General features: G+C 46.9%; 1 protein-coding gene and 1 long non-coding RNA gene across 2 annotated transcripts; one reads left to right on the top strand and one right to left on the bottom strand.

Annotated features, from left to right (window-relative positions):
* The first annotated feature begins 11,178 nt into the window (after positions 1-11,178).
* On the top strand, positions 11,179-11,744 carry LOC119312377. The gene is made up of 2 exons (XR_005151311.1): positions 11,179-11,377; positions 11,476-11,744. It is a non-coding gene; the product is annotated as an uncharacterized LOC119312377 (long non-coding RNA).
* Positions 11,745-12,626: 882 nt separating this feature from the next.
* Positions 12,627-15,107, bottom strand: LOC119312374 (phenylalanine ammonia-lyase-like). Its single transcript, XM_037588106.1, has 2 exons — positions 14,713-15,107; positions 12,627-14,592 (listed from the first exon to the last, which is right to left on the bottom strand). The coding sequence occupies exons 1-2, from the start codon at positions 15,105-15,107 to the stop codon at positions 12,846-12,848; spliced, it is 2,142 nt and encodes a 713-aa protein (XP_037444003.1). The 3' UTR covers positions 12,627-12,845.
* Between the last annotated feature and the right edge of the window lie 7,306 nt (positions 15,108-22,413).

Here is a 22,413-nt window from a genome sequence, read left to right as displayed (position 1 = left end):
TTTGTACAATGCGGATCCAAGCATTAATGACGTAAAGTACTTGGATACATAGAGTCATTACACATAATTTGTGATTTTACTATGGATATCGATCCTTAATTCGGCCTCCCGTGCCCGCATTAAGGCTCGGGGGCTACTGGGCTTCGGGCTTATTATTTACAAATATTAAAGGGGCACATCGATCCCCTGATCTGGTGTTGCCACCCGACCAGTGTCTTGGGGGCTACTGCATTGCATGTTCTATGCAGAAAATTTTAAGTGCAATACAGTTTCCGAGGAGATTTTGATCCTCAGGTTGGTCAGCCGCACCCAACCTGAGTCTCGAGGACTGAGCACGCCGCTTTTTGTGTCCCGAAGTATTCTGCCGAGCTAGGACTTGATCCTCAGACCGATTTTGCAAATCAACCTGAGTCTCAGCGGCTACAGGGATCAGCGGTCTTATGTCATCCTTCATGTGCATCTCGGGTTTTAGACCGATACCCACCTTGAGGGCTACTGGCTATGTATCTCGGTAGAGAATAAATTGCACCAATCAAAAATATTGACAAAAATCGGCCCACATTCGGGGAGGTGCACCACCTCGGAAGCAGTCCGGCATAAAGCTCGGGCGCTAGTGGCTGGCTCCATAGACGGCATTTTCGGCATTAAGCTCGGCTAAACTCCTTCAAACTTCTTTGAACCAAGGTGATTTACGACACCTCGGATACAGTCCGGCGTTGGAGCTCGGATACATAGTCCGGCGTTGGAGCTCGGATACATAGTTCGGTGTTGGAGCTCGGATACATTCCGGCGTTAGAGCCGGGAAGCAGTCCGGCATTGGTGCTCGGCTGCAAGAGATACCTTGAATGCAGTCCGGCGTTAGAGCTCGGACGCAAGAGGACACTGCCTCCTGGGAACAACTCCGAACCCGAGGTGTGGCATAAAAATAACAAGGCATTGATAAAGGCTGGAAACTTAAAGGGGCTCCTCGGATACCCGATGTGTAAACTCGTCGAATGCATTTTGGCGATCCTCAAGATAGAAGATGAGAAGATTTGTTGAACCAGTTTTCAAGATCGGCAACCGAAGATGAAGAACAGTTCGGAAGAATCGAGGAGCGTCCCTAACTTGAAGACCGGTTCAGGGGGCTACTGACGGTGTCCTGGACTAGGGGGTACTCAATGCGTCGTCTCCCGATCAGTTGGATTGGGCCGAGGACCCCCATGGCCGTATACTCATGGGCCAGTCCGGACAGCTGCCGCATACAAGGAAGAATCCACAAGACTTGGCGATCAAGACAAGGACTCCTCCCCCACCGGCGTATTCGGCTAGGACTCTTGTTATCCTAGGCCTCTGGTGCATTATATAAACCGGGGCCAGGCTAGTCGATAGACATATACAACAACAATCATACCATAGGCTAGCTTCTAGGGTTTAGCCTCTCTGATCTCGTGGTAGATCAACTCTTGTACTACCCATATCATCAATATTAATCAAGCAGGAGTAGGGTTTTACCTCCATCGAGAGGGTCCGAACTTGGGTAAACATTGTGTCCCTTGCCTCCTGTTACCATTGATCCTAAGACGCACTGCTTAGGACCCCCTACCCGAGATCCGCTGGTTTTGACACCGACACCTGTGTTGCAAGGTGTGAAATTGAGCTCGGCTCAATGCCCGACCACGACAAAAGATAGAGAAAACATTAGTGTCATCCCCTATGCCTCGGCTATAGAGTCTATTTTGTATGCCATGCTGTGTACCAGACCTGATGTAAACCTTGCCGTAAGTTTGGTAGGAAGGTACCAAAGTAATCCCGGCAAGGAACACTGGACAGCGGTCAAGAATATCCTAAAGTACCTGAAAAGGACTAAGGATATGTTTCTCATTTATGGAGGTGACGAAGAGCTCGTCGTAAAGGGTTACGTCGACGCTAGCTTCAACACAGATCTGGATGACTCTAAGTCACAAACCGGATACGTGTATATTTTGAATGGTGGGGCAGTAAGCTGGTGCAGTTGCAAGCAAAGCGTCGTGGCGGGATCTACATGTGAAGCGGAATACATGGCAGCCTCAGAGGCAGCACATGAAGCAATCTGGATGAAGGAGTTCATTACCGACCTAGGAGTTATTCCCAATGCGTCGGGGCCGATGACTCTCTTCTGTGACAACACTGGAGCCATTGCCCTTACCAAGCAGCCCAGGTTTCACAAGAAGACCAGGCACATCAAGCGTCGCTTCAACTCCATTCGTGAAAATGTTCAAGATGGAGACATAGATATTTGCAAAGTGCATACGGATCTAAATGTCGCAGATCTGTTGACTAAACCTCTTCCGCGAGAAAAACATGATCAACACCAAAACTCTATGGGTGTTCGATTCATCACAATGTAACTAGATTATTGACTCTAGTGCAAGTGGGAGACTATTGGAAATATGCCCTAGAGGCAATAATAAAATGGTTATTATTATATTTCCTTGTTCATGATAATTTTCTATTGTTCATGCTATAATTGTGTTATCCGGAAATTGTAATACATGTGTGAATACATAGACCACAACATGTCCCTAGTGAGCCTCTAGTTGACTAGCTCGTTGATCAATGGATGGTTACGGTTTCCTAACCATGGACATTGGATGTCATTGATAACGGGATCACATCATTGGGAGAATGATGTGATGGACAAGACCCAATCCTAAGCATAGCACACGATCGTGTAGTTCGTTTGCTAGAGCTTTTCTAATGTCAAGTATCGTTTCCTTAGACCATGAGATCGTGTAACTCCCGGATATCGTAGGAGTGTTTTGGGTGTACCAAACATCACAATGTAACTGGGTGGCTATATAGGTATAATACAGGTATCTCCGAAAGTGTCTGTTGGGTTGACACGGATCGAGACTGGGATTTGTCACTCCGTATGACGGAGAGGTATCTCTGGGCCCACTCGATAATGCATCATCATAATGATCTCAATGTGACCAAGTGGTTGGTCACGGGATCATGCATTACGGTACGAGTAAAGTGACTTGCCGGTAATTATATTGAATGAGGTATTGGGATACCGACGATCGAATCTCGGGCAAGTAACATACCGATTGACAAAGGGAATTGTATACGGGATTACTTGAATCCTCGACATCGTGGTTCATTCGATGAGATCATCGTGGAACATGTGGGAGCCAACATGGGTATCCAGATCCCGCTGTTGGTTATTGGTCGAAGAGTTGTCTCGGTCATGTCTGCATGATTCCCGAACCCGCAGGGTCTACACACTTAAGGTTCCATGACGCCAGGGTGATTAGGAAGACTTGTATGTGATTACCGAATGTTGTTTGGAGTCCCTAATGAGATCCCAGATGTCACGAGGAGTTCCGAAATGGTTCGGAGGTGAAGATTTATATATGGGAAGTTGTCATACGGTCACCGGAAAAGTTCGGGGGCATATCCGTATTGTACCGGGTCCACCGAAGGGGTTCCGGGGGTCCACCGGGAGGGTCCACCTCTCTCGGAGGGCCTCATGGGTCGTAGAGGAAAGGGAACCAGCCCTTGGAGGGCTGGGCGCATTCCCCCTTGGGCCCATGCGCCTAGGGTTGGGGGGGAAACCCTAGAGGGGGCGCCCCCTTGCTTGGGGGTCAAACCCCCTCCCCTTGGCCGCCCCCCCCCCCTCTAGATCTCATCTAGAGGGGGTCGGCCCCCTTCCCCTATAAATAGAAGGGCGAGGGGAGGGCTGCACACCACACCAAAGGCACAGCCCCTCCCCTCCCCAACACCTCTCCTCCTCCGTTAAGAGCTTGGCGAAGCCCTGCCGGAGTACTGCCGCTCCATCACCACAACACCGTCGTGCTGCTGTTGGAGCTCTCTTCCTCAACCTCTCCCTCCTCCTTGCTGGATTAAGGCGTGGGAGACTCTCCACTCCGTACGTGTGTTGAACGCGGAGGTGCCGTCCGTTCGGCGCTAGGATCATCGGTGATTTGGATCACGACGAGTACGACTCCATCAACCCCGTTCTCTTGAACGCTTCCGCTCACGATCTACAAGGGTATGTAGATGCACTCCTCTCTCTCTCTCTCATTGCTAGATGACTCCACAGATTGATCTTGGTGATGTGTAGAAAATTTTAAATTTCTGCTACGATCCCCAACACAAGAGCAGTAAGGTATTAGCTTGCCCCCATTCTGTTTTGGTGCAGAACAAAGCACAGCTATGTCAAGTTGGAATTCAAGAATGCCCCTATTTGAAATCCAAGATTTTACAGCTTCGTCGCCCTACAAATGGGCGCTGCATAGATGAGGGAGGTCCTCTCCGCTGCATAGATGGGCGTTGTATAGACAGGTACATCACTGTGTACTACTGTACTTCGCATAATTATGGTCATTCATCATTTTAAATCTTTTTTTCATGTTCTTTCTGTGTTGCGTATCAAAATATTGTTCTGTTAGGCATTCCTTTAAAATGACCATGCTTGTTTTATTTGCCAAAGTTGTAAGAGTCAGTGATACGTCTCCAACGTATCTACAACTTTAATTGTTTCATGATATTATATTATCCACCTCGGATGTTTTATATGCATTAATATGCTATTTTCTATCATTTTTGGGACTAACCTATTAGCCTAGTGCCCAGTGCCAATTGTTGTTTTTTCTTGTTTTTGTCTTTTACAGAAAATTAATACCAAACGGAGTCCAAATGAAACGAAACTTTTTGAGGATTTTTCTTGGACCAGAAGGCAACCACGAAGCTTTGGGAGGAAACCAGAGGAGCCACGAGAGGGCCACAAGCCCTAGAGGTGCGCCCTAGGGGCGCCCCTAGGCTTGTAGGCCCCTCGGGACTCCCCTAATCTAATTCCAGCTCTATAAATACCGAAATATTCCCGTACACCAGAGGGCACACCAAAAATACTTTTACGCCGCTGCAAGCTTTTGTTCTCATCAGATCCCATCTTGGGGCCTTTTCTGGCACTCTACAAGAGGGGGATTCGATCATGGGGGGCCTCTACGCCAACCTTGCTACCCTTCCGATGATGTGTGAGTAGTTTACCACAGACCTAAGGGTCCATAGCTAGTAGCTAGATGGCTTCTTCTCTCTCTTTGATCTTCAATACAATGTTCTCCTCGATGTTCTTGGAGATCTATTCGATGTTGTGCGGTGTGTTTGTTGAGATCCGATAATTCGCGAGTTTATGATCAGATTATCTATGAATATTATGGGTCTTCTATGAACTCTTTTATGCATGACTAAGATAACTTTGTATTTCTCTCCAACCTATTGATTTAGTTTGGCCAACTAGATTGATCTTTCTTACAATGGGAGATGTGCTTTGTGATGGGTTCAATCTTGCGGTGTCCTCACCCAGTGATAGTAGGGGTAGCCAGGCACGTATTTGTATTGTTGCTATTAAGGATAAAAAGATGGGGTTTTTACCATATATTGTTTGGATCTATCCCTCTACATCATGTCATCTTGCTTAAGGCGTTACTCTGTTCTTGTTAACTTAATACACTAGATGCATGCTGGATAGCGGTCGATGTGTGGAGTAATAGTAGTATATGCAGGAAAGAGTCGGTCTACTTGTCACGGACGTGATGCCTATATTCATGATCATTGCCTTAGATATCGCCATAACTATGTGCTTTTCTATCAATTGCTCAACAGTAATTCGTTTACCCACCGTATGCTTTCTTTAAGAGAGAAGCCTCTAGTGAAACATATGCCCCCGAATCTATTTCTGTCATATTATTTTCAGATCTACAAAACCAAAAACCCAAAAATACCTTGCTGCAAATTATTTATCTTTACTTTATTTTATGCTTTTACTTTTCTTTTATACCTATCTCTATCAGATCTCACTCTTGCTAGTGACCGTGAAGGGATTGATAACCCCTTTTTCGCGTTGTGTGGAAGTGTTTGTTAGTTTGTGCATGTGCATCTATTGGGGACTTGTGTGTTCCTCCTACTGGATTGATACCTTGGTTCTTAACTGAGGGGAATACTTATCTCTACTTTGATGCATCACCCTTTCCTCTTCAAGAAAAATCTATTGGAAATATGCCTAAAGGCAATAATAAAGTGGTTATTATTATTTTCCTTAATCATGATAAAGGTTTATTATTCATGCTAGAATTGTATTGATTGGAAACTTAAATACATGCGTGAATACATAAGCAAATGCCAAGTCCCTAGCATGCCTCTACTAGACTAGCTCGTTGATCAAAAGATGGTTAAGGTTTCCTGACCATACACATGAATTGTCATTTGATAACGAGATCACATCATTAGGAGAATGATGTGATGGACAAGACCCATCTGTTAGCTTAGCATATGATCGTTTTGTTTTTTGCTACTGCTTTCTTAATGTCAAATACATATTTCTTCGACCATGAGATCATGCAACTCCCGGATACCGAAGGAATACCTTGTGATAGAGGCGGGGGTGTCCCGATCTTTCGATGAGATGATAACTATCGATTTGGTGAAGATGACTTTGACGATCCGACTACAAACGTGCACGACGTTGCGCCTTAGATTGGGATCATAAAGATGCTCTAAAGATATCTCCAAAGGTGTATGTTGAGTTGGCATGGATCGAGATTGGGATTTCTCACTCCGTATATCGGAGAGGTATCTCTGGGCCCTCTCGGTAATACAACATCACAAGAAGCTTGCAAGCAAAGTGACTAAGGAGTCAGTTACGAGATGATGTATTATGAAACGAGTAAAGAGACTTGCCGGTAGCGAGATTGCACTAGGTATGGAGATACCGACGATCAAATCTCGGGAAAGTAACTGACACGTCTCTAACGTATCTATAATTTATGAAGTATTCATGCTGTTATATTATCATTTTTGCATGTTTTACAATCATTTTATAACAACTTTATATCTTTTTTGGGACTAACCTATTGAAATAGTGCCCAGTGCTAATTGCTGTTTTTGCTTGTTTTTTACTTTGCGGGAAATCAATATGAAACAGAGTCCAAACGCAACGAAATTTTTTGGAGATTTTTTTTGGACCAGAAGACCCAGGATGGGCTAAAACAGTACCAGAGGGGAGGCCCGAGGTGGGAACAACCCACCTGGGCGCGCCCAGGGGGTTGTGCCCTCCTCGGTGACCTCCCGCACCGCCTCTTCACCCTATAAATTGCCAAATATTCCAAAAACCATTGAGATAACCGAAGTTCCTATATGATATTGTTGCGAACTTCATTGACAAAGCATTTGATATTCTAAATCCTGATTATGATGGAGACAAATTCATAACAGCCATCAGTACAATAACTTTCAATTTCAAGATGCTTTTTGCTGCTAATTACCCAGAATGCAGACCATTCAACATAAAGAACTTTGAGTGCAGATTTATCCAACTGCCGAAGTGCTTTTTTAGGTGATTTCCTAATCTTCCCCGTCGTACTCTCTACCTTTTATAGTATGTATATGTATTTAATCTTAATTATTAACTTTCATATTACTAATATCTCTGTTTCTCATATCAAAGCGAAAACACATATATGATTCTGGCATTTTTGTCTTCCAATATATCACTACATACAAAGGTCGTGGAATAGAGGGGTTTTCTAATGTGAGCAGTTTTACTTCCGTACTGTTTTTCATTACACAAGAATAATCTGTAAATGCTAAAGCATGTAACAATGTTTTCTGTGCATTCCTTCCCTAGGACGATATTCAAGCTCTTCGAGAAAAGTTCCTATATGACATTGTCAACTGTAAAGACAACGAAATTCAACTACCAGTGGTGAAATCATTCCTCCAGCACCATGTAGTTCCTGTTATCACCTTCTATTTTTTCTATTTTTTAATGTGTCATGTTTTCCTCCAGCAACATGTAGTTCCTGTAGTTTCTCGTATATAACTTTTTTTATTCATCAGGGATATCGCATATTCACATGAATCTCAGGAAGGAGTATTTTTTCGCCTCGGAACTGCAACATCTGTTAGTCGTACGTGGATCTTCTTCCCCCTCATAATACAAGAAACCTACTTTTTTTGCCTTGGAACTGCAACTCTGTTAGTCGTACATGGACCTTCTTCCTGTAGTTCTTCAAATGAATCTCAGGAAGGAGTATATTCGCATTTGATTATGTTTTTTCCATCAAGTAATTAACAGAATTAAAATTGTTACATGTTCATGGAGAGATGGATGCACAGATATACCAGTGGATCTGACGCTAACGGGCGGAAAATCCTATTGGACGCTCGCTGCGTCCACTTGTCGAGGCTTCGCACAGAGAGCTAGCGATAGCGATCAAGATGGGCCGGCCCAGTTAGGAGATAGCGCTGGCGCTGCAGCTTTCGGTTTTGGGAACCTTCTGGGGTTTCTGAACGGTTTTGGGAACCTTTTAGAAGGTTCTTGAACCGGGTTTTCACTGGTTTTTTCTGTTTGCTTTTTCTTTGTTGTTTTTCCTGTTTTTTTCTTTTTCTTTCTTCGTTTTTCTGTTTCTTTATTTCATCTTTCAATTCCTTTTTCTTCTCTTTTTGTTTTCTTTTTGTTCACATTTCAAATTATGTTTGGGAGTTTCAAAAAATCTTCCCATTTCAAATTCGTGCTTCTAAATTTGTTCTTCATTTCAAAATTTGTTCTCAATATTCAAAAATTGTTCGTGCTTTAAAAAATTCCCCGCGTTTCTAAATTTGTTCTCCATTTCAAAATTTGTTCTCAACATTCAAAAATTGTTCGTGCTTTAAAAAATTGTCCGCGCTTCTAAATTTGCTCTCCATTCCAAAATTTGTTCTCAACATTCAAAAATTGTTCATGCTTTCAAAAATTGTTCGCGCTTCCAAATTTGTTCTCCGTTTCAAAATTTGTTCGTGCTTTAAAAAATTGTCCGCGCTTCTAAATTTGTTCTCCATTTTAAAATTTGTTCTCAACATTCAAAAATTGTTCATGCTTTAAAAAATTGTCCGCGCTTCTAAATTTGTTCTCCATTTCAAAATTTGTTCTCAACATTCAAAAATTGTTCGTGCTTTCAAAAATTGTTCGCGCTTCCAAATTTGTTCTCCATTTCAAAATTTGTTCTCAACATTCAAAAATTGTTCGTGCTTTCAAAAATTGTTTGAGCTTCCAAATTTGTTCTCCATTTCAAAATTTGTTCTCAACATTCAAAAATTGTTCGTGCTTTCAAAAATTGTTCGAGCTTCAAAATTTGTTCTCCATTTCAAAATTTGTTCTCAACATTTAAAAATTATTTGTGCTTTCAAAAATTGTTCGAGCTTCCAAATTTGTTCTCCATTTAAAAATTTGTTCTCAACATTCAAAAATTGTTCGTGCTTTCAAAAATTGTTCACATCGTTTCAGAAACTGTTCACCTTTTAATATTTTATTCACAAAACCAAAAACATTTTGTTTCAAACAAAGTTCCCATTTACAAAATTTGTTCACAAATACAAAAACTGTTCACATGTTTAAATTTTGTTTGCAAATGCAAAAATGTATGGGAATTTCAAAAAAATGTTCCAAATGTTGTTCACAAATTCAAAGCTGTTCAGGAATTTCGAAAATTCTTCATGTTATTCAAATTCATATTTAATTTTTTGTTCCATTTTTTAACTTTTTTGAGTGTCCCAAATAATGTTTTCATTTCAAAAAGTATTTCCTTTAAAAAAATCTTGTTTGGCATTTTTGTAAAAAGTTTCAATCTACCACGTATTATAGTTCATATATACCGGGCTGCCACTTTACGCACTAAATCTCAGTTATACAGTGGCTATGGACGCGCTTTCATGGCGGGAGGACTTGTGTTCGATCCAACGCCCACAAGTTTTTATGGAATTTTGTGAATTTGTTTTTTTTTTGCTGCTTATGTTTGGGTTTTTTACGTTGGCGCTCCCACTCTTTCACAAATAGCTAGCCTGGCGGAGTGGCTATATGCGGGCGCATGTAGAGATCACGCGTTCGATTCCAGAACTGGCGCCTTTTTTGGCATCTTTTTCATTTCAGCGATGGACAGCGAATGGACCGGCCCACGTGAACCGCATCCTGCGCGAAACGGCGACTTCTTACCGCAATAAGCGGCATATAGGAGGTCCCCTAACGGGCGTCCAAGGGACTCCCTTCGAATCCCTGTGAAAACTTGGTCATGGGCCAGCCCACCAGGTGCTGCTTGTGCGTGCCAGTTCGCTACCGCGGCGCTTAGAGCATCTGCAACAGTGGCTGTTAAAAACGTGCGCGTGGTAAACATGGGTTTTAGCGCGCACGGAGCAGTTTCGCGCGTTCCAGCAGGTGTGGAGATTTAGGCGCGCGAGAAAAGATTGCACGCGTGCAAAAAAGCGACCGGGCGCGCGCTAGTTTTGGCGTGCGGCGTCCGGTGCACTTTATAAATCCAGCGCCTCCACGCGCCCTCCCACCACTCTGTGCCGCGCCACGCGCCCTCCGCCGCTCTTTCTCGCCTCTTTTCCCGCCTCGCCACGCCGTGCCACCATGCTGCTGCGCCACCGGGGAAGTTCGGGCTACTGCGACGTCCGCGCGTGCCCCTCCCGCACCCTCTCGTCGAGATCCGCTATGCTAAGATGCGCCTCGGCCTTGGCACATCCGACACCGCCCACGAGGCCGCCCACGCGTACGAAGCGGCGGCGTGGCACCTCCGGCGGCCTCATAGGGAGATGAACTTCCCCGAGGTGGCGACGCGGGAGCGGGCGCAGGAGCTCGCGCCTCCCCCTGGGCTTGTCACCTACGAGGACCATCGCGACCACCGGAGGCGGGAGCGCCGCCTCGGCATCGCTGAGATGGACGATGAAGCCATGGCAGTGTGGCGTCGATGCTTCCCGGAGGATGTCGTCAACGAGCGCGCTACGCGCAAAGGAGGGCGGAGCGAGCCGCCTATCGCGAAGACAGGCGTACGCGGAAAGAGGCTGCGCTCTTCAACACCGAGCTTGGAGAAGCGTCGACCCGGGACTCCAACGTTGAACGGTAATATCAACGCCTTTTTTACGACGTCGGAGGAGGACATCATCAACTCGGAGTTGGAGGAGAAGGAGGACGACGATTAGTTGAACTATGCTAAACTATCTATGTTTTATGAACCATCTATGCATTTTTTTATCTACCTATTCTATGAACTATCTAGCGTGCCGTGCGGTTTCGTGCCTGTTGAAGATGCTCTTAAAGGACGGATTAGGAGGTCCCGAGCAGTCGTACTTGGGCTAGCCCATGCTAACGAAGGCTGAGACGTGGGCCCAAACATAAAGGTATCCTCGGCTCGGACGCCGCTCTAGCCGATAAAAAAAAGAGATACGAACACCGTAGCTCGCCGACGGCTAGTTGGCGGTCGCCGGCGGCGATCCGGTGCCGCTGGCGCTAGTAGAGGGGACGCCGCTGCGCGTGCGTGAATGGACGGAAGCAGGCTGCCGGATCCCTCCCGCCGCTGGCACCAGCCAGTCTCAGCTCGAGGTGAGCACGCTGGCCCTTACCCTAACTCTGCTTGACTTCTCGGTTTATCATCATCTGCCCCTGAACAAATGCAACCTTCGCCCCTGAAAAATCCTCAGATTTTGTTCGGTGATGCAGCTATGGGGATGTCGTGGTCTTCTATCTGATTGCTTTGCCTAGTCGCCGGTCGCCACACATTGGGGATTGGGGTAGTATTGTACAGAGGGCAACTGGGAATTAAACATCAAATGTTTTGCAACTCGTAGACAAACTACTACTAGTGTTACTTATGCGCCTTTTGAATTCAGTTTTTATGCTGTTGAACACAACAATTAAGCCATAGGGCTGGATATACTGAAGACAATATGCTATAGGTGATTCTGATGTAGCCGGTTCTAACTGAAGTTTAACATATTGATGTACATCATTTTTTATAGTGAAAGAGTGCTTATATTATATATAAAACGGCTGTTACAATCCTTACAAAATCAAAGGGGAAACAAAACTACTCTAGGCACGTCAGCTACAAGAGTCGATTCCTCGTTTATTCTAGCATAATATGCGAAGCTGGTGGGCAGCTCCATTGCTCTCTCTTATGATATTACACATGCAGCCTGCACTCCGGAAAAATCTCCATCACTCCCTTTGTCAGTCTCTTCTCTGAATTCTTTGAGAGCACCTACTACTCCGTTGTGTAGTCCATTTCAGCCACAGCCGGCCACCCTGTAAATTTCAGATAACTGACGGAGGTCAACCAGCCATCACATCGATAGCTTGTAAGGCTCCTCTGCCTCAGAGCACGCTCTTATCTTTCTAACTAGCGTAAGTGCGATAGATTATTTGGATTTAGGTACCTTTGTCTTGTTTCATTTAAGGATACCGTGAAAGATCTCTTATAATAGAATTTGTAATTTCTTACAAGGTTGACAAAATGGAAAAGAAAAAGGGGCCCAAGGCTATATCAGTTTAGACTTACTTATGACCATTCAGGAACAGAGAGAAACATGTCATCTACATCAGAGCAGTACAATCCTTCTTCCATTACATGTCAGACTGGAATTTGTCAACAGAAAACTGAAACAGAATAAGAATTAATAGAAAGCATCGCATCATATTGATATAACTAGCAACTACAGAGACACCACAGAGCAGTGACTTTGTAGGCATCATGTCCTCTGTCCTCACACCATATGGCAATGGCATGCTGATGGTAGATGTTTTGCACTGTTGGTATTGTCTCCACCAGACCACTCTTCTTAAAAGAAGACCAATATATTTGTCATACGATGTATCCTTCTAACTTACATCAGAGGTTGTACAAGTTATGCAGTTGCAGTTTTTGGCAACAACATGGCAGCTCTGTAAGACTGATCCAGCTTACAAAACACCAATATTTAAGAAAATACAATTGGAAAAATATTATCATTTATCATTTAAAAAGATCCAAAGCCTTCTGCACTGTCTTCTCTTCAGTTTCTTGATCCTCTGTTCAGCAGATAGGCAAGGGCTCGCCGTTCCACTCTTTGAGGCACTCCAGCAGCGCGTCGATGTGCTTGCCTTGGTTCATGGCGACAAACACCTTGTCCACCTCTTCCCCAGGAGATCGTGTCTTCTCCCCAGTCAAGTACTCAGTCCCAAGCTCCTTGCGCACCAACCTGTAGAGTGGGTACGACCGGCATTCGGTGATACGGTTCTGCTGCGCGGCGGTGCCGTTCTCCACGGAGGTCCGGGCAGCCTCAACCTCCTTTGGTAGCACTGCACGGAGCTCCTGCTCAAACGCGGCAAGCTTGGCAAATACAGATGTCTCCACGTTGCGCTCGGCCTCACCATTGGCCAAGGCGTGCTCCACAAGAACCGCACGCATCTTCTGCATTAGTGGGTAGTTAGCGCTGCAAGGGTCATCTGCATACGCGAACACCGCCTCGCGGTCAATCGTGAGCAGCAGGTCCTTCTCGCAGAAGCGTGCGTTGTGGAGATGGCCATTGTTGTTGGTGCTCAGTGTTTTCCTGGCTGCCATCTTCACACAACTCTTGACGGCTTCCTTTATATTCTCCTCAAGATGGCGGAGGTCGATGGCCTGGCACAAGGCGACCAAGAATGTCGAGGACATGAGCTTCAATATGTCAATGGCCTCAGCGGTCTTCCGGGAGGAGATGAGGCCGAGAGAGTTGACGTCTTGGTTGTGTTGCTCCGCGCTCTGGACATGGTTGGTGACGGGGTTTCCTAAGAACTGAAGCTCGGAGCAGTACGAGGCCATGGCAATCTCAGCACCCTTGAAGCCATAGTCCAAGCTCGGGTTGCGCCCGCCGGAGAGGTTGGAAGGCAAACCATTGTTGTAGAAGTCGTTCACGAGCTCCGAGAATTGGGCAAACATGAGCTTGCCGATCGCAGCAATGGCAAGCCTGGTGTTGTCCATGGACACGCCGATGGGCGTACCCTGGAAGTTGCCCCCATGGATGGCCTTGCCACGAGAGACGTCGATGAGTGGGTTGTCATTGACGGAGTTGATCTCACGCTCGATCGACTTGGTGGCAGCACGGATGACCTCGATTTGAGGACCAAGCCATTGTGGTGATGTGCGTAGTGCATACCTATCTTGCTTTGGCTTCATCAGCGGGTCGAGCTCGCCGAGCTTCTTTGCGAGCATCATGTAGGAGCTGCCTTCGAGGATGTGCTCCATAATGGCGGCGGCCTCGATCTGCCCAGGGTGATGCTTCAGCTTGTGGGTCAAGTGGTCGGTGTACTCTGGCTTGCCGTTCATGACCTCGCAGAAGACGGCGGATAGAACCTCAGCAAGGAGGCTCAGGATGTTAGCCTCGAAAAGCACCATGGACGCAAGCCCGGAGCCCACTGCTGTGCCGTTCACCATGGCAAGCCCTTCCTTGGGCTGCAGCTCAAAGAAGCCATGCTGGATACCGGCGATCTTGAACGCCTCTGCTGCGTTAACCTTGCTGCCGTCTGGGGCAGTGGCCACGGAGTTTGCCCGTCCAGTCACCAGGCCCGCGATATAGGAAAGCGGAACAAGGTCGCCGGAGGCGGTGATCGTGCCCCGGAGCGGCAGGCATGGTGTCACATTGGCGTTGAGAAGCGCAGCAACCGTCTCAAGGATCTCGAAGCGGATGCCGGAGTATCCCTGGAGCAGAGTGTTGACACGGACGAGCATCGCCGCCCTTGTTGCTGCGGCAGGCAGAACATGATCGTGGCCGCCTGTGCCGAAGGCTCCGGCATTAAGGAATCTGAACAAACAAGAAGTGGACAAGCAAATAAGGCTTCCAGATCACAAAAACAAAGGAGTACAGTACGATCAACAACCGAAATATCTAATTTGTTGATGGTTTAGTTTAACTGATTCGTACCTGATGAGCTCCCTCTGGAGAGCGCCGCCCTCCTTGGTCCTCCGGTGGGAGGTGGCACCGAAGCCGGTAGTGACGCCGTAGCTGTCGGTGCCGTTCGCCATGCTGTTCATGACCCAGTCACTGCTCTCCTTGACCCGGCCGCGGGCAGACTCGTCGAGCTCCACCCTGGTCTCACCACCGGCGGCCACAGCGGCGACCATGGCGATGGTCAAGCTGGCGCCCTCCATGGTCACCACCGGCCTACGGTACTCCTCGACCATCCGCTTCACCGCGTCCAAATGGCTCCCGGACAACTCCTCCGCCGCCTTCCCCCAGTTCAGGGGGTCGGCCCGCCCAGGCTGCGCCACGCACAAGCCATTGCCGTTGCCGGCGACCTGCCCGTTCTCGCACTCCATCGAGATGTGCAAGGAAGTAAGATAGAACCTTGGTAGCTGAAAGTATCTGTATCTGGCTCAGGCTTGGCCAGGATTAACTCTGTAAGCCGTAGACGGACTTGCGCAGAAGTGGAGCTCAAATTGCGGAGGAAAGCGAGGGAGGCTCTTCTTGGGGAGCAATGGGGGGAGAGGAGGTGTTAAATAGGGAAGCAGCGAAGCTTGGCTGGGTGGGTGGGTGTGGACTTGACCGCTGGATTGGTCTTAGGCAGGGTTGGTGTATTCTTGTGTTCTTAGGAGAAACGAATCTAGCTACTTGGTCGTGTTCTTCCTTCTAATCTAATGGTGAACGTTTCAAACAAGCGTAGTGGCTGCTTGCACGATGCATAAACCGCTACAGTACTATAGGAAATCTTAAAAAGCAGCTACACGGACGTCTGGTCTTTGCTTTGACAAAGTATCTGTGACTCAAAAGCGAGTGGGGTTCTGCATGCTCTGGACAACACGAGTTGTTATCTGCTAATGATCCGTCATAAGCTTTCAGTTTCACTAGTATTTTGTGGGGTGCGACGAACCCCACATATTCTATTTAAATTTAAACTTGCGCGTGCCCGGCGGGTGCAAGTGAGCTAAATGACGAGGGACATTCCGGTGTGCCACTATGTGAAAGATACAGTGCCACTTGACTTGCCAGATTTCTTTTAGTGCCACTTGACTTGCCGGACATGAGTTTGCTCAGTGGAAACGGTTTCTTAGACAAAAACAACGGCCATCCTCTCGTCAGTCATCCGCGTGCACATGTGAACGCCATCACAAGCATGCCACAGAAAACTAGGACTAGATATGCGTGAGTGGTGTCAAGTCGTTGGTCACACCAAGTCATGTGTGTATTTCATCGCCCATTTAGCTAAGTTTCAGTGGACGCGCCTCCCGTCGGATCTTTCTTTGCTTCAAGATACGCGCGAGAAGTGGCTTGTCTTGTTTTGGCCTGCGTAACGCCCGTGTCCAGCCTGTTTGCTGTTTTTTTTTTGAGAATCTCACAAAGCTTTATTACTGAATCATAATGTTCATAGGTACAAAAAGAAGATCGCCGGGTTGTCCTAGCCAAGTGTGTCAGCCAAACCCTAAAGATAACGCATGCTTTGCGAGATTATGGGCCTCCGTATTGGAGGTCCTATACTCATGAGTAAACGAACATGAAATAAAGGTAGTTGCTCTAGTCTTGATTTCCTCGACAATGGCTCCAAATTCTGCTGAGCTTCCCTGTCTGATTGCATCTACCACCACCTTGCAATCGGAGGCAACAAGTAAATGGTTGATATAGAGATCTTCTGAAAGTGCTAATGCCTCCCGAACAGCTAGTGCTTCTAGCACTTGGGGGTTGTGCAGTCCTCTGAAAACGAGAGCTGGCGCTCCCATGAACAAACCTCTCTCATCCCTGCAAACCACACCAACTGTGCCAAACGTACCTGGGCGTGACACGGCCGCGTCCACATTGAGTTTGTAGTAATCTGTTGGTGGTGGAATCCACGTACGGGGTCGTGGTACTGCTATCCCATGTGCTTCCTCCTTCTTCTTCTTCAAAAACTCTATGTCTGATAAGTAAGCTTTGATGAAGTTGTCAGTGGCAAACGGAGTCTGGTATATATCCTCATGTATAGCTTTTCGTCTTGCACTCCAAATCGCCCATAAAGTAACAATCATCAACTGAAATTGCTCCGGTGGAAGAGAGTCATTCATGGCAAAGAGCCACAGCCGTGCGTCAGGTTCTGAGGTTGCCCACATGTGCTCGACCATCTCGGCTTCTGAAAGTGCCCACACACACCTAGACACATTACACTCCAGCAAAGAATGCCGCCAGCTATCCTGCCCTCCGCATAGGGAGCAAGCACTCGTAGTGGCCATATGACGATGGTTTAGGACATCTCCCGTAGGGAGTGAGTGTTGCGCCAATCGCCAAGTGAAAAGGTGCAGTTTCGGTGGCACTGACATGTTCCATAGCGAGTTCCACCCCCTCATCTCATGTTCAGAGTTGGAAGGATCCTCCCTTTCCTCCAGCCATGCCTCGCGCCCAATCTTGATCTTGACAATCATCTTATAAGCTGACCGTACAGAAAAACGCCCCCTTGGATCATCATTCCATGCCCAGAAATCGTCCACACGCCGTGTACAGAGCGGTATTTGCAAGATCGCCTCCACATCAATGGGTATGAACACCTGTCTAAGCAAGTCCTCTCGCCACGCAGCTCTAGTGTGGTCGATCAGATCAGAAACCAGTTGCGGTGGGTCAGCAACTAAGGAGGCCACCGGCTTCATCATTCCGTCCCTTGGGATCCAACTATGTTGCCATATGTTCGTGGTAGTTCCATCACCAATACGCCGGATAGCTCCTTGGGTGATAATATCTCTCCCATCAAGTATAGATCGCCACACCTGAGAAGGATGTGGACCTAGTTGAGCTTCAAGGACTGTACATTGTGGAAAATATGATGCTTTAAGGATTTGTGCACTAAGAGAGGAGGGATCATTCAATAATCTCCAAATTTGCCGAGACAAAAGTGCCAAGTTGAAGATTTCTATATCCCGAAAGCCAAGTCCTCCCAAACTTTTCGGTCGGGTCATCAAATCCCAAGCTACCCAACATGGTTTCCTCTTGCCTCTCTTGCTCCCCCACCAAAATTGACGAATGAGTGACGTAATGCTTCCACAAAGGCCTCGAGGTAATCTGAAGCAAGACATCGAAAAAACTGGTAAAGCTTGAGCCACAGATTTTATGAGAACCTCCTTTCCTGCCACTGATAAAAGTTTCTCCATCCATCCCTTTATCCTTTCCCAAACTCTGTCTTGTAAATATTTGAAGGTGCCATTTTTGGACTGTCCAACATCGGTCGGCAGACCCAAATACTTTTCACTCAAAGACTCATTCTGCACATTAAGTATATTCTTTATCTCCACCCTAAGGGTCTCTGGGCATCCCTTACTGAAAAATATGGACGATTTATCATAGTTTACCCTTTGGCCCGAAGCCAAGCAATATGCATCAAGTAGGTTTGAAACCTCATTTGCCCCCTGGACACTAGACTTGAAAAGCAGCAGGCTGTCATCTGCAAACAAAAGGTGGTTCACTACCGGAGCCGTGGGCGCCACCTTTATGCCACCGAGCACTAATGACTGAGAACTGTGTTTTAAAAGGCACGAAAGGCCCTCCGCTGCAATCAAGAATAAGTAAGGGGAAATAGGATCTCCCTGCCTGATACCCCTGGAAGGTGAGAAGCTCTCTAATCTTTCTCCATTAAACAAGACCGAGAATGAAACAGAAGTGATCATACTCATAACTGTATGGATCCAATCTGGTGCAAAGCCAAGCTTAACCATAATTGCCTTTAGATAAGGCCACTCTAGTCTGTCATATGCCTTCATCATATCAAGCTTAAGTGCACAAAAGATGTTTGTCTTGGATCTGTTTCTCTTCATGAAGTGCAAACATTCATACGCACAAATAATATTATCCGTGATCAACCTCCCGGGAACAAAGGCTGATTGCTCCTTTGAGATAATATCTGGCAATATCAACTTCAATCTATTCGACACCACTTTAGAAGCTATTTTATAAATCACATTGCAAAGGCTGATAGGCCTAAACTGGGTAAGTAGAGTGGGATTTTGTACCTTGGGTATCAACACGAGTACCGTATCATTAATGCTTGCAGCAGTCTCCTCTCCACGGACGATCCGAAGCACCACTTTAGTTACTTCATCCCCACAAATGTCCCAGTGGCGCTGATAGAAGTGTGCAGGAAAACCATCTGGCCCCGGTGCCTTCGTAGGAAACATCTGAAACAGGGCCTGCTTTACTTCCTCATTTGTGTAAGGAGCGCAAAGCGAAGCATTCATCTCTGGTGTCACTTTCCGAGGCACATGTTGTAATACATCATCTATCCCCTGTACACCTTACCTTCCGTCGTGTACAAGGTTTTATAGAAATCTGTCACAAGTTGTTTCATCTCAGCCTTGTCCTCTACTCTTATACCCATCGCATTGTGTAGAGCTCGAATCATATTCTTCCTACGCCGCATATTTGCTCTCATGTGAAAAAAATTTGTGTTGCGATCACCCGCAGTCAGCCACTGTATGCGCGATCTTTGTCTCCACATTAACTCCTCCCTATGATAGAGCTCAACCAGTCGTTCATTCAACTTTTGCTCAAGGTGATTTGGAGCAGTCCTAGACGGAACACTCCGAAGCCTCTCTAGCTCCGCTTTTGCCTTCTTGATCTCCTTCCTAACACTTCCAAAAGTTGCATCCTCCCATGCCGAGAGGTTCTTTGACAGAAGCTCCAATTTTCTACGAATCCCCTCAACTCCTTGATCCGCTTGCAGTTCGCTCCATCCTGAGCTGATAGTGTCACGCCATGATTCATGTGACTCCCACATCACTTCGTACCGGAAGCTCGGTTTAGGGCGTGGTAAAACCTCTTCAAACTGTACGAGTATTGGTCCATGATCCGAGGACGCCGAAGTTAAGTTTGTAACCTTGGCCATAGGGAAAAGCGCCGCCCAATCAGCTGTGGCCATCGCTCTGTCAAGCCTCACGCGGGTGTAGGATCCCCCGGTCACTTTTTTCTCAAAGGTCCAAAATCTGCCATGATAGCCCAAGTCCATCAACATGCAAACGTCAACCGCATCCCGGAAACCTTGTATTTGTGCATTACTCCGATTAGCAGCTCCCTCATGTTCATCCGGACGTAAAACTTCATTAAAATCGCCCAAACACAGCCAAGGGAGGTTGCTAAAAGACGCCAACCCCTTTAGGAGATCCCATGTTTGGTGTCTCAGTTGTGTCTAGGCCTCGCCATACACGCATGTCAACCTCCATGGGTCTTTCCCTTCCTCTACCACCTTTGCATCAATATGATAAACAGAATCACCCAAGATCTCAACATTTATTGTATTATTCCAAAAAATCCCTATTCCTCCACTTCTTCCTTGACTATCTATCGCATAGGCATTATCATAGCCCAAAGTGTTAGCTAAAGCTTCTACACGTGCACCCTTTACTTGAGTTTCAACAATACACAGCACGGTAGGGGTAAATTTCTTCGCAAAGTCGCGAAGCTCACGAACTGTCGCGGCTTTACCCGTGCCGCGACAGTTCCAACAAAATGAACTCATTGCGTCCGGCGGCACTCCTCGGAGGAGCCCGCCGATCCATCATACTGGTCCTTGCCACGTTCCACTCCATCTGTCACCATACTCGGTGTCCCTGCATCAGACAGCTCCTTAAACAGGGCTCCTTTATTGCCAACATCTTTCTTCCGTCGCTTCACCTCTTTCCTTGGAGACACATATACAGGCGGCATCGGTGGAACCCCGTCCGGCTTTCCAGAGATTACAAGAGCTGTAGAGCTCACTGGGACCACGTCCCCTTCTCCATCATCGCTCGACTGAACTGTCTCTAGATGGTTCTTATCCGAAGATTGCCTCTTGTTACTTGCCACCACTACCCCCAGCGTTGCAGCAGTCGGTTCCTCGATCATACCCTTGGGCTCACTTGGCCCCGATACTTCTGTGGTCATTGCATTGTCCTCTCCTTCATCCTGCCTCCCCGCCTCCCTGCGAGGTTCATTCTGATATGCATTGAAGCGCCAACTTTGATTGGGGTTATACTGCTCTCGCCCCCTACCTCTTCCTCCTGCATTCCTTGGGCCGCCTCGTCCCCTCTGGTTACCAAAACCACCTCTGCCAGGTTGCCTGAAGCGAATATTGTCAGCCAGAACAAAGTCACCCCACTCAAACTTTGTCTCATCATGAACACCATCACCACACTCCTCGTGCCAATGCCCGCATTCACCACAGTTAAAGCAAAAGACAGGTAATTTCTCGTATTTTACTTGATATCTAACTCGTTCATCCCCCTTCTTTCCAGTGACAAACCTCTTAATTTTTGCGTTGATATCGATTTTCACCCTCACCCGGACAAATTCACCAAAGAAACCTGCCGATAGCTTGAGCTGCACTTCTTCCACCTCGCCAATTCGCGATGCCATCCCCCTAACTGCGGGCTCTATCAAAAAGTTGTCAGGTAAACGATGGATTTGCGCCCAAACTGCCAACTTATCCAACTTGATGCTATCAGGGTTTTTGAACCCATCATACTCCACCAAAATCACTGCTTGGTCTCTGAAAAGCCATGGCCCCTCTAGCATGGCCTTATTCCAATCCCCTAGACAACCAAACTGCGCTGTGAACAAGTTGTCCTTCACCTTCCTCCAGACCACCGTTTTCGCTGGATTCCAGGCTGCACGCATGTCCCCATAAAGAGCATTAGGGCTGAAAGTCCTTGTAGTGTGTACCCTGGCTATGGCTAGCCACTTCGCCGGCGCCCCCAGATCCGGTAACTCCTCCTCCCACACGAAATCATCATCTTCCTCCTCCTGCAAATTCAACCTGGCTAGCAGCTCCTCCGTCGTCTCCTTGCCATGCCGCCCCTGTGAGCTTGATCCCGACGCCATGAACCGAGCAGTCTAGTCGCCGCCAACGAAAACCCTAGATCGATCTGCCAGAGAAACCACTATAACCAAGGCCGGGTAAGGTCACGAGGGGCCTCCCTTGATCAGCCCGAGTCCAGGGGATCACCAGCAGGTTCGATCGGGGAAAAGAAGGTAAGATCCGGCCGCGGCGCCGGAGTATGTCAAAACCCTAGGCTATCGCCGTTGGGGAGAGAAAACTCGCCGAGAGAAAACGACTCACGGACTCGCCGAGAGAAAACTCATGCTCTTGTCGTCACGATCGAAGAGCAGCCTTTGGACTTGATCCTGTACGTGGAGCCGATAGCAGTGACTCGGCGTAGTAGCAGCACCAGCAGATCACACACCGTAGGCTGCGTGCGGAACGCGACGGCGGCCGCTAGTAAAATCGCGGATCGCCTTCTCGTACGCGGTGATTTGCTGAAACCATTGTCACGGTTTGTTTTTTCTTTTTTCTGTTTGGCTTCTCCGTGTATCAGGGGACAGGGAGGATTTCTAAGTGGGCTGGATAGGTTTTAGGGTGCCTTTTTTCATTTGTTTTTATTTTCGTTTGTTTCTCCATTATCCCAATTTTGTTTGTTTGTTTTTTTCAGCTGTTATACTGTAGATCTGAGGGGATTTGTTGGTTCCAGCAGGATTCAGTAGGTTGGATTATTAGTTTATTAGTTTCAACGAAGTAGAGATTATTAGTTTTTTTTTCAGTAGTCAAAAAGTAGTTTTGATTAGCAGAGATTAGGAGGTTTTATTTTCCATTTCCCCATTCTAGCAGATGATATCCCCATGTGTGCCCTTTTCTTCTGTGTT

This window comes from Triticum dicoccoides, chromosome 5B, assembly GCF_002162155.2.
Source record: "Triticum dicoccoides isolate Atlit2015 ecotype Zavitan chromosome 5B, WEW_v2.0, whole genome shotgun sequence".
NCBI lineage: Eukaryota > Viridiplantae > Streptophyta > Magnoliopsida > Poales > Poaceae > Triticum > Triticum dicoccoides.
The sequence above is the reverse complement of the archived record's forward strand: the minus strand, read 5'-3'. Positions and strand labels throughout refer to the sequence as shown.